This window comes from Mus caroli, chromosome 2 (assembly GCF_900094665.2).
Source record: "Mus caroli chromosome 2, CAROLI_EIJ_v1.1, whole genome shotgun sequence".
Taxonomy (NCBI): domain Eukaryota; kingdom Metazoa; phylum Chordata; class Mammalia; order Rodentia; family Muridae; genus Mus; species Mus caroli.
In genome coordinates, this window is record NC_034571.1 from 141,504,077 (window position 1) to 141,516,769 (window position 12,693).

General features: G+C 40.1%; 1 protein-coding gene across 1 annotated transcript; it reads left to right on the plus strand.

Annotated features, from left to right (window-relative positions):
- The first annotated feature begins 6,682 nt into the window (after positions 1 to 6,682).
- On the plus strand, positions 6,683 to 9,834 carry LOC110305639 (cystatin 10). Its single transcript, XM_021177688.1, has 3 exons — positions 6,683 to 7,048; positions 8,705 to 8,818; positions 9,513 to 9,834. The coding sequence occupies exons 1-3, from the start codon at positions 6,800 to 6,802 to the stop codon at positions 9,594 to 9,596; spliced, it is 447 nt and encodes a 148-aa protein (XP_021033347.1). The 5' UTR covers positions 6,683 to 6,799; the 3' UTR covers positions 9,597 to 9,834.
- The last annotated feature ends 2,859 nt before the right edge of the window (positions 9,835 to 12,693 follow it).

The window sequence follows — 12,693 nt, forward strand, 5'->3', positions numbered from 1 at the left end:
TTTTTTATGGTATGCTGTATCTTTAATGTTGCTAGGTAACTGGGGAGGAGTGTAGCCTGAAGGTCAGAATCTTAGGACATTGCCTACATGACTACTAACCATGCTTCTCCTGTGGGGCTAAGGGGGCAGTAACTTCGACAGGAGCCAGGGTCCAGGAGACATGAGAAAACTCCTTCCATCTCATGTAGGTGAATTATAACCACTGGGTCCCAGGGTTCAGACATCTAGCCTCAACTGGAAACCAGGCTGTCTGTGCATAGCCCAATGCCCCACAACTTGTAGAGCCCACCTCCAATAAGAACACAGGACATCAAGTGAGGGATGGGGTTGTCATCCCACAGTCACAACTTTGACCTATAATTGTTCTTGTCTGAAAGAATTACAAGAGTGGATATGAAGAGGAGCCTGAGGAAAAGAAGGTCCAGAGACAGGCCCAAAGTGGGATCCAGCTCAAAGGAAGGTTCCAAGGCCTGACATTACTACTGAGGCTATGGACCACTAAAAAAAAGAGACCTAATATGACCATACTCCTGAAGACCCAACAAGCAGCTGAAAGAGTCAGATACAGATATTTGCACCTAACCAATGGACAAAAGCAGCTGACCCCCGTTGCTGAATTAGAGAAGACTAAAAGAAGCTGAGGAGAAGGGTGATCCTGCAGGGGGATCAGCAGTCTTAATTAATCTGGACCACCAAGATCTCTCAAATACTGGACCTCCAAACAGGCAGCATACACCAGCTGATATGAGGTCCCCAACACACATACAGTAGAGGACTGCAAGGTTTGTGTACATTTGGAGATGATGCACCCAACCTTTAAGAGACTGGAGGCCCAAGGGAGTTTAGAGGTTAGGTGGGGTGGAGGTAGGGAAGAGGTATGGGATGTGGAACAGTTGGAGGGTGGATGGGGGGGGGAAATAAAATATGGAGTCTCAAAAAGTAAATTAATTAAAATAAAAAAGAAACAGGTTTGCTAATAAAAAAGAAAGAAAGAGAGCTAAGTATGAGTGGGTATGGCATAATGAATCCATTTATCAAGCTACTGTCACAAGAATAATTACCAAAGTTTTCTGGAAATAAGTCCACAAAATAATTAAATATATTTATTTTTTACTCTTAAACAATATCTATCCTTAAATTTTTATTTTATGTGCATGAATGATTTACCAGCATGAATGTTTTTTCTTAGCATGTGTATACCTGGTGTCTAAGGATGCTAAAAAGACAGTGTTTAATAAACCAGTACTAGAATTAGAGTTTTCGTACTAGAATTATATGATTATTACTAATTTTTTAGTTATACTTTTATAACTAGAGCTATAGTTATAATACTAGAGTTTTGGACTGTCATGTATGTGCTAGGAGCTTCAGCTATTTAGAAAACCCCTGAGCAATCTCTTAAACCCAAAATTAAATATTTAAAAAATTTAGCACTGCTTAAGAAATGCCCAAATTTGATTTAAAATAAAAACTGTTACAAAAACTAGATAGCTAAAACCTGTTCCTCACTTAGAGATACCTCTTCTGTTGCTAATTGTCAATGAAATAAAACATCTCTTTAATTCCTTACACCAAATCTTGTATTATGGAGGTGTCATTGTTTTAAAATCAAATTTGACTCAAGAGAAGAAATTCATCTAGGTAGATAAATTTGCCATACAATATCAAGAACAAAACACCCTGACTAATGGCCATGAGCTTTCGATAAAGAGGGCAATTATAATGTACTAAATGTTATCTTAAGCAGAGGGGTTTTAGGCTAATATTGAAATAGTTACAAGAGTTAAGAAAATACTAATAGTGGGCTGATGAGATGGCTCAGCGGTTAAGAGCACTGGCTGTTCTTCCAGAGGTCATGAATTCAATTCCCAGCAGCCACATGGTGGCTCACAACCATCTATAAGGGGCTGTGATTCCCTCTTCAGGCAGGCAGATATATATGCAACAGAGCACTCATACATTAAATACATATTTTTTTTTAAAATGAAAGCACTAATAGTAAAGTAGAGAGATAAAATACCCTATTTAAAAATAACACAATATGTGATCAGGGATGATTTTTCTCTGTTATGCGTGGCTATTATTCTATGCATTGATGTGATTGCTAATAGACAGTATGTTCCTTGATATTTTACAGAATCTCGTCCTACCTATATATGCTTGACCTTTCCCAAGGAACCTGTAGATCCTGGTTGCTTCTTGGTTACTGTACAATTTTACAATAGAAAATCATGTCAACAATTATCAAGGACATGAAAACATGTCCTCTGTACAGAGCCACTGAAACCAAAATATATCTGAACATAGTGTCTCCAAAGAGTAAGCACCATGACCAGTATGTTCACTGAGAAAACAAGGACATGTTTTCAATACTGCACCAGCATCATGCCCTCCATATGCTGCCCACATGAAGACACATATCAATCAGTTTAAGCTTCTTGATCATTCCAGGTATTTTGTTGTTTCTTTTACTTCTGCAATGATTTCTTCCACTGAAGGGTTGGACCTCTCCAAGGCATCCATGAAGCTGGGATCATCTTTCTGCAAAATCTTGTTATTGTTGCTATTTTCATCACTTCCCATGAATCTCTAGTGTTTTCAGCCAAGAATCACTGTTGATTGTGGTACACCCTTACAAATGGAACATGTAAATCATAAGGCTTGGAATTCCAAAAGACTATGATGCATGGGCTGAAGAACTGTTGGAAACAAGCAAATGAAAATTGTTCTAAGTACCACCAGTTAGTTTCCAGACTACATTTAATCTTAATGAGAAATTTAAATCAAGGTCCCATGCCCTATATGAACTGGGGGCTTCCCAACAGCAAAACAACTTCTATTGTAAGAAAACAGTTGAGTCCAGATATCACAGGGACAAGTTGTAGGGAAACAGTTTTCTGAGTCTCGACATCTTAAGAACAACTTCTCCATCTTACTGGCAGTGTCATGTTCCCAGGCCCAGAAAACTAATCCTGTCCTGATTGATGGAAAGTCCCTTACTTAACCTCTTATATCAAAATATGGTTGGACAATTCTATAGCTGTCCCCCTAACCCCCGTTAACCATCACTTTATGGTTCCATTCCTTAAATATGTTGTACTATATCCCTTCAGGGTTATATTTCAACAACCTAGTCTGAGCTGGGGTCCTGATCAATCAGTAGCAGCTTCATAACAATAAAATTTTGTCATGTGCATTGATCTGGTGTTTGAGTTATGTGGATCTCTTTTGAATTTCAATGGCCCTCACAAAAGAGCAGATGTGATCAGTGGCTTAGATACTGCAGTAATTTTCTATCCCACCTCTATCAGAGCTTTTGAGTGACAAAATGTGCTGTTGGTGAGCAATGATATTTTGAAATAAATATTTTGAAACAGTAGGTCTCAACATGGGCTTCAACTATACAGGGAATCATATTGTAAATAAGTGCACTCTCTTCCAGACTTTGATGATGCTTTAGTGTAACTCTTAAGGATCTATGGCTTTCTTTTTTCTTTTTTTTTTTAAATTAGGTATTTTCTTCATTTACATTTCAAATGCTATCCCAAATGTCCCCCATACTCTCCCCCCTACCCCCTACCCATCCACTCCCACTTCTTGGCCCTGGCGTTCCCCTGTACTGAGGCATATAAAGTTTGCAAGACCAAGGGGCCTCTCTTCCCAATGATGGCCAACTAGGCCATCTTCTGCTACATATGCAGCTAGAGACACAAGCTCCGGGGGTACTGGTTAGTTCATATTGTTGTTCCACCTATAGGGTTACAGACCCCTTTAGCTCCTTGGCTACTTTCTCTAGCTCCTCCATTGGGGGCCCTGTGTTCCATCCAATAGCTGACTGTGAGAATTCACTTCTGTGTTTGCCAGGCACTGGCATAGCCTCACAAGAGACAGCTATATCAGGGTCCTTTCAGCAAAATCTTGCTGGTGTATGCAATGGTGTCAGCGTTTGGAAGCTGATTATGGGATGGATCTCCAAGTGTGGCAGTCTCTAGAGTAATAGTGGCTTTCACTTAAAGTCGCTATCTACACTGATTCCTAATAAGAAAGTTAATCTGTCCTTTGAAACTTTGAAATCTGTGTTGACTTTTCCTTACAATTTGTGCAAGTCCTAGGTTGTTTCCCTCTATTATAAAGCTGTCTCATCTACATTGAGCAGCTGTTGTTCCTAATATCACCCATCATTGACTGTCTCAGCTATATATTCTGTATCATTGTTACAGCTTGTACATCACCACCTGTTGCTTCCCCTGCATCTTTATATACAGAGCTGTTATAACACTCCTATCTTATCTTGATGGACTGACCTCACTTATCAACCTCAAGTCCAGAACAGAGCTGGAATCACCTCCTCCCCTAGGTTCCTAAGCCTGACCTTGGCACCACTGAATCAACTAGAGGTCATCTGATGTTTCTGCAAAGTCGGATACATTCACTTGTTATTTGTCACAGAATCATTTTTCTGTACAAAGGGTAAGATAAAGAAAATAAATGACACCAATTATCTATTCAGAATATCTTCTACTCATCCCACTAATAGGGTCATATGTGAGCCCTTCATTGTCCTAAGATGAGGCTGGATCAGCCCACAAAATACAAAGCTGACCAATCTCATGCACATGGAGGAAAAAAGTGAACAGAGAAGATGAAACCCCAAGAGAATAAAACCCTAAGTGAATGTGTATTTTGACATGAATACAGCCATGTGGAAGACTTCCCAGGACTTAGACCTATGAAAACACTTGCAAAACAAATACCCATATGCCACAGTCTTTGGAGAAATAATGAGGCTTTTCTTAGAAGTCCAAGTATGATTGTTTATGAGAAATTGGTCTCTGTCCAAAGACTGGCAGCTAAAGCTTCCTCCTACAGGATGTTTATAGCCTGGGATGTTCTTCTACTGAGATCTCCAACTGAGACTGCCCAGAACCTAACCTTGTGCTGTATGAAAACAAAACAAAACAAAACAAAACAAAACAAAACAAAACAAACAAACAAACAAACCAAAAACAAGGTTCTGGGTTGCAGAGTAATGGTTAGACCCCAGCTTCACTCTACATGTGTCTGTCCTTATTCATTACCTTTCTGTCCTTAGCAGGTTTCTGGGACCAAGTCCTGTGGTTCATGACAAAAAGAACTGACATTGGATTAAGGAAAAAACAAAACAAACAAACAAATAAAGGAATGAACCAAAACCAATGCAAAACACTGCGGCACTGTTCTCAAGGCAGGAGTAATATACACAGGGTCTAGGTGAGATCAGGGGCATCAGAGAGCTTTCTGAGAACATTATCTAATTTTGTTGGAGGGTGACACATAAATTGGAGCATTCATCCTATATTAAACATATCTCCCTCATGCTGAGTTCAGTAAAAATAAGTAAGTGTTCTAAACAGAGGGGGAAAATGCCAGTGTGACAGTGGGGCTCCCTCAGTGGAGCAGCAGGAATAGACCACACTCTGGTCTATTCATCTGGTATTCATCTTCATTAACATGCCTTCCCCTCAGTTTGAACTTGAGTTCTCACACCTGCCAGGGTGAGATACCATACAATACTCCTTCCCTGCTCCTCAGTGTTCTGTATTTCTAGAAGAGGCAAGCAAGTCTCAGGATCATTCTCTCTGTCTGGGGTTCTGGTTTAATGGGCTAGACAGAACCTCTGTGCTTTAGGATCTCAAAAGCCACCTTTCATGAGAGTCCAGTAATATCCATCTTTCTTTCACTGTCCTTCTCTTTCATTTACAGCAATCAGAGCACTTTTAATTCCATGAACTTTATTCATTGTTCCCAGAACACAGCCTAATGTTTGATTGTACTATATCATGGTTTTGAGGACATAGTCATGAGTTTTTAGAAATAGGTGTAGATTGAAGGACTATCTTTCCTAACAGTACAAACAGAGAATCCAAAGATTTAGCATATAGATCACCAAGGAACATAAGCTATGTGTTAAGAATTATAACTACATGTGAGATAATATTTAATATACTGTTACAAAATATATTGAAAAAGTTTCATCTACTTCACATATTTTAATGTGTCTACTAGAAAAATTTAAAGGGAATATAGCATGTTCATAGCATTTTTGTACTGGGCTGCATGCTGTAATGTCATATACAAGGCTCAGTCACTAAATCTGTTTCTAAGTTCTATAGGCTCAAGCCCAGTGAGAAACTCTAGGAAATTCATTTATTGACTTAACAGACTGTTACCAGTGAATCCTGTTAAGAGGATCTTTGCCCTTTACCCAGATAAAGGCTAATTCAGTGCATTTGGCAAAGACATCACCCCAGGAAATGTCACTGGTTGTTTCTGGAACCTCTGAACTAACATCCTTGAACTGCAGATTTCCTGTTCTTGACATAATGGATACACTGACCTGCAAAGACCTTAGGGAGCCAACCTGCATTTTCTCTTTCTCTTTTTAATAAAACTTGAGCTCAAGATTAAATGTTTTTCAGAACCAGAAGGGTGAGACTCCCATTGTAGAGTCCAAGGTGACCTGGACAGAGGAGCATGTAGCAGCAAGATCCATGGGGAGAAAGCAGAAGAACTAAGTGCTAATGGAAAGGAGATGAGACAAGAGAAGGGGGCTAGGACTTATGAAAAGAGAGCCCAGAGGTGGAAGAAGTGGTGAGTCACTTGAGTAGGGTAGTATGGAACAAGCAGGATCTAGGGGTGGGGAAAACTGGGCTGGAGGGAGGAGGACCTGGCAGCTTGACTCTTCAGGTTAAAAAGCCATGCAGCAGACCAGGCTCAATCTAGATCATTTCTTCTCTGCTCCTCTAAAGCTTCATCAATCATGGCAAGTTTGCTGAGCCCCTCGCTGCCCCTGTTGGCTGCTGTGGCCTTGACACTGACCCTGGCTGTGATCCCTGATGCCAGTACTAATGCTGAAGCCAAGCAGGTGGTATTAGGTAGAGTGGAGCCAGCTGACCCTAAGGATAAGGAGGTGCAGAAAGTGGTAAAGTTTGCTGTTAGAACCTACAATGATATGGACAATGACCTGTATCTTAGCAAGCCAATACGACTGATGAGCGCCAGCCAGCAGGTGGGTGTCTAGACGAAGGGATAGTTAGATGGCTTTGGCTTTGTACTTTAGAAGTTTCTTTGCTGTCACCCAATACTCCCTTATTCTCCATATTCTCAACTTCTGTGTGCCACCAGGGGATGAATGTCTTCATTGCAGGTAGCACAAAAAATAGGGCCCACAGATAACTCTTGACAGATGATCATTAACCTTTTTAAAAGAAAGTTTAAAATTTTAAGTTTATTTGTATGTATGTGTGTTGAGAGAAAGAGAGAGAGAGAGAGAGAGAGAGAGAGAGAGAGAGAGAGAGAGAGAGAGAGAGATGAATCCCAGAAGGAAGCATAAATTACAAGTGATTGTGGTGATTGTGAGCTCTGCCGCTATGTATGTAGCTCCTTCACCTCCGTGTTATATTCAGCCATGCCTGGTCCATTCTTTCCATCTCTCAAGAGTATGTGTATTGGAATGTATGATTATGTGCATTTAGTTTTTTAATGCACCAAAACTAAATACTTCTTTCGGTGAGCAGTTCTGGATGTAAAGGAGTGTATGTGCAAGATTCCATTTGAAAAAAATCAGAAATCATAGACATCCTCAGTTACCTAACTTGCAGACTCATTCAGTTTGCTGATGTGAGAAGATGGATATCTCCTGTTTAGGCTGACATCCTTGTTCAGTTCCCTCAGTATCCTTTCTCCTTACAGACTCTACTCAGCTTTCCTGGCTTTGGTATTAAGGATCTATCCATCTGTGGCTTGCTCAGCCATATCTTCTTTGTATAATGCTATAGCCAAGTCCCCTTGTAAACAGTTTAGCTTGTTCATGTGCTTTATAATTCTCTACAGTATAATATTTGGAGCCAAATTTCTCAGCAGTCACTATCTATAATGTGAACATGACTGTCAACAGATTAGAACAACTGTCTTGTTGCTCTAATGTTTTCTGAGAGTTCATACTAGTGGCCCGGCAAGTACTTTTCTAAGTAAAGTAAACAAGTGACTTCAAACTGTCATAATAAGACTTGTTCACTTCTACATAGTGGCCCTGAGTATTCTTAGAGAAAACCTTGGGGATGGTGTCATTATCCTCAGATGGAAGTATTATGGCTAATACCCTAGACATTGACCCTTCATAGAGATGACCTCCATAGATTCTGCCTCTACATCATGGAGTAAGCCTTCACCAAACATCAAAGTTACAAAGATGAGAAGATGTCAGAGTCATACTGAAAACCCACTTCTAAGGTCGGCTTGAAAAGGAAGCTCGGAGTATATGATATAGACTGTATTCAATTTTAAGCAATACAGCCACAGCATAGTCAACACACATATATGTAAATCTCATTACTGTCCCATTTTGAAAATTATAACTGGAGATCAGCCCTACTTTTCCTCTTGCAACAATCAGCTAATGTCACAAATTTGGACATATTATATCCCTCCCACGTGTAATGATTCTTACTGAACCATGTCATTATGTGATGTGTTTCTCAGAAGGAAATGACTTGAATTCAAAGCCTGTGGATACTCTATTGAAAGATAGCTTACATGTTCTCTGGTTGATAGTTCTGTCAACTCATGGATGCTACTATGAACACTATCTATGTAATGTAAACTGACTACATGCATATGAACTTGACTGGAGAGATGTATGTAATCCTAATTTTTTTCACTATAGGTTGTGGCTGGGAAGAACTTCTACTTGAAAATTGAGCTAGGCCGAACCACATGTACCAAAGCTGAGTCTAATTTGGTTGATTGTCCCTTCAATGAACAGCCAGATAAGCAGAAGGTGTGTGTTTGTGTGTGTGTACGCATGCGTGTACAACTAACTGTAAACGTGTATGTCAGGGGTATAACTCATGAATAGGTACACAGGTGTAATATTATGTTAGGTAATGGTGATACAGACCCATGCTGACATAGGATGATACAAGGGTGAATATATTTGACTATATTATATATACAAATTGTTCAATGAGTTTATTCTGGAAATTGGAGTGCTAGCTGTTTTTGAAGTGTTTCCTGCTGAAATGATGGAGTCTGCTACAGGGCTTATTTCTGAAGAGAAGAAACTTTGCTCAATTCTAGCCTGAGCCCCTGCCTAGATGAAGGCGAAGGAACTATTGACATGTGGATGAAACTAAGAGACACCAAGCCTTATTTTCTGGGCTGACATCTAGGGATTTTGGTCCTCATTTACAAGCTGCTACTTTGAAAGTTATGCTAGAGAAGGACAATGCAGAATTGTATGAGCCACTAGAGTGAAAGACATGTGCCATCTGAAGGACTAGAAGCATGAGAAAAATAATGAATGGATGCTGCAGAGTCAGTCTGTGTATGTTGAAACTTAACAGAGCTTATAGGGAGGAATGAGTGGCCTCATTTATATTATTCCCACTCCACTCTAATACTTCAGGCTGAGTATCTTTTCTTAGAGTTATAACCAACGCTGACTGTCCCTTTCTCACTCTCTTCTATTGTAGAGGGTCATCTGTAATTTCCAGATCAACGTTGTACCTTGGCTGAACAAGATGTCCATGACAAACTTCAACTGTTACAATTCCTGAGGATATATGCCAGGCTACACTTCTGCTGCTTGCCTCTTACTTTTACTCAATCTTATCCTTACATTCTCCTTTCCTCAGACAGAGATCTTAGTCCCAAAGGTTGTCTCTTGAGAGTGATAACACCAAGAGAAAAGTAGAGATAGGCCCTGCACACCTAAGTGACAGTTCCCTTGTTCATTTCATCTACTTATTTTTCAAAGGCCCACTGTTCATTATTTTCTCAATAAAAAAATAGCCACAGGTCCTTCTGAGTTATTGTTGTGTTGAGGCACATAGGAATGTACAATGGAGTATTGAAGAGATTGAACATCATACTCACATGTACATTGCACAGCAAATAATACCTATTTGGGAATACCTAGCTACTAGAGTGTCTTAGTTAGGGTTTTGCTGTGAACAGACACCATGACCAAGACAAGTCTTATAAAAAACAACATTTACTTGGGGCTGACTTACAGGTTCAGAGGTTCAATCCATTATCATCAAGGTGGGAGCATGGCAGTATCCAGGCAGGCATGGCATAGGAGGAGCTGAGAGTTCTGTCTTCATCCAAAAACTGCTAGTGGAAGACTGACTTCCAGGCAACTAGGGTGAGGATCTTATACCAACACCCACAGTGACACACCCATTCTAACCAGGTCACACCTATTCCAACAAGGCCACACCTTCATATGGTGCCACTCCCTGGTCCAAGGATATACAAACCATCACATAGAGTAACTATCTACTCCAATAGAGCAGAGATATCATCGCAGTGCCCAAGTGATTACAGTTCCTGGAGGATACAGGAGGGTTGGGAAAGAAACATTGAACTGTTGCCATATAATTTAAGAAACAACCTTGAAAGGTATCAGTGAGGCAAATGATGTTGTTATGACTAGAACCAACCTCACTCATGTGTGAAGTAACACAATGGGACACATCATTGACACACCTAAAATACCCAGAGATTCTACACACAATGATTCACTTCTACTTCTATCTGTGATAGGTTTTGGAACATATGTGAATGAGAGCTGTGTGTGTGTGTATGTGTGTGTGTGTGTAAAATAAGGTGCCAATCAGCATCCAATTGGAGTGACATAATCCAGAAGGAATAAATGCCTTACTCCCTCCCTTATATTACATCCTGCTGTGATCTGTGAAGGTTATAGATAAATGCTCTCAGGTCTTCTTACTTCTTGATGTAATAGAAGACCTTGAAAAAAACAAGGAAAACCTAATCTTCAAATCAAATAATAGGAAAAAAACTGATGTCAGAAAGTAATGAAATGGGAATTTAAAAATACAAAACAGATTGGTTCTTTCAAAGAATAAATAGTATTCAATGATTCCAGAGCCAAATGGCCAAAAGAGAAAAATAAGATATGCACATTGATAAAAACAAATAAGGAAAAATGAGACAACAGATACCAAAAGAAGTTAGAAAACCATTAGGGCATTCCTTTAATACATGTCATTCGGTGAGCTGAAAAATCTAAAAGGGAAGGATATATTTATAGAAACATAAGAAAATGGATGTGGAGGATATCATCCTGAGTGAGGTAACCCAATCACAAAAGAACACACATGATATGCAATCACTGATTAGTGGATATCAGCCCAGAAACTCAGAATACCCAAGATACAATTTGCAAAACACATGAAACTCAAGGAAGACCAAAGTGTGGATACTTCAATCCTTCTTAGAATGGGGTACAAAATACCCATGGAAGGAGTTACAGCGACAAAGTTCGGAGCAGAGACTGAAGGAATGACCATCCAGAAACTGCCCCACCTGGGAATTCATCCCATAAATAACCACCAAACCCAGACACTATTGCAGATGCCAACAAGGTGTTGCTGACAAGAGCCTGATATAGTGTTTCTTGAGATCCTCTGACAGTGCCTGACGAATACAGAAGTTGATGCTCACAGTCATCAATTGGATGGAGCACAGGGTCCCCAGTGAAGGAGCCAGAGAAAGTACTCAAGGAGCTGAAGGGGTTTGCAACCCTATAGGTGGAACAACAATGTGAACTAGCCAGTACCCCTTAATCTCCCTGGGACTAAACCACCAATCAAAGAAAACACATGGTGAGACTCATGGCTCTAGCTGCATATGTAGCAGAGCAGATGACCTAGTCGGTCATCAGTGGGAGGATAGGCCTTTGGTCTTGTGAAGGTCCTATGCCCCAGTATAGGGGAATGCCAGGGCCAGGAAGCAGGACTGAGTAGGTTGGGGAGCAAGGGGAGGGGGAAGGGGATAGGGGATTTTTGGAGAGAAATTAGAAAAGGGGATAACATTTGAAATGTAAATAAAGGAAATATCTAATAAAGAAAAAAGAACTCTCTTGGCTCTTTTTGAAACATGATCTCTCTTTCCTGCCTCTACTTCCTAAATACTAGGACCACAGATATAAAGCACAACACTTGGCTGTTAAACATAGTTTTGATGTTGAAAATACATTTGTATTATCTAGAAAATTTAGGAACTAAACATAAATTTTAATGTTTCAACTTTGTAACAAGGCATGAGGTAGGCTGGTGGTATCTGGTCACTATTCCTCACTATAACTATGTGGTCTTCATGGAGATGTCATGAGGACAGTCTGACAGTAGAAGTGATATAGTAGAGTTTTATTTCTCCAGTTTATAATGTAAGTGATCAAATGTGGCCAAGTCCCACTGTCTCCTGTAATGTCTCTAATAACCTGTGGGCCTACCCATTTCTTTGCTCTGACAAATTACCCACAACTCACTGCAAAATTCGATTTGCCATCAGCTAACTCAACTCCAAAGACTGAGTCCATATCACAAGAAGTGCCCAGTAGCCCTGTCTTTGGGTACAGAAGTGGGAAAGTCCTTTATTAACAAGATTAATGGGGATGGCCTGAGGACTGAGGATGTTGCTCAGCTTCTTTTTTTTTTAATATTTTTTTTATTACGTATTTTCCTCAATTACATTTCCAATGCTATCCCAAAAGTCCCCCATACCCTCCCCCTCACTTCCCTACCCACCCATTCCCATTTTTTGGCCCTGGCGTTCCCCTGTACTGGGGCATATAAAGTTTGCATGTCCAATGGGCCTCTCTTTCCAGTGATGGCCAACTATGCC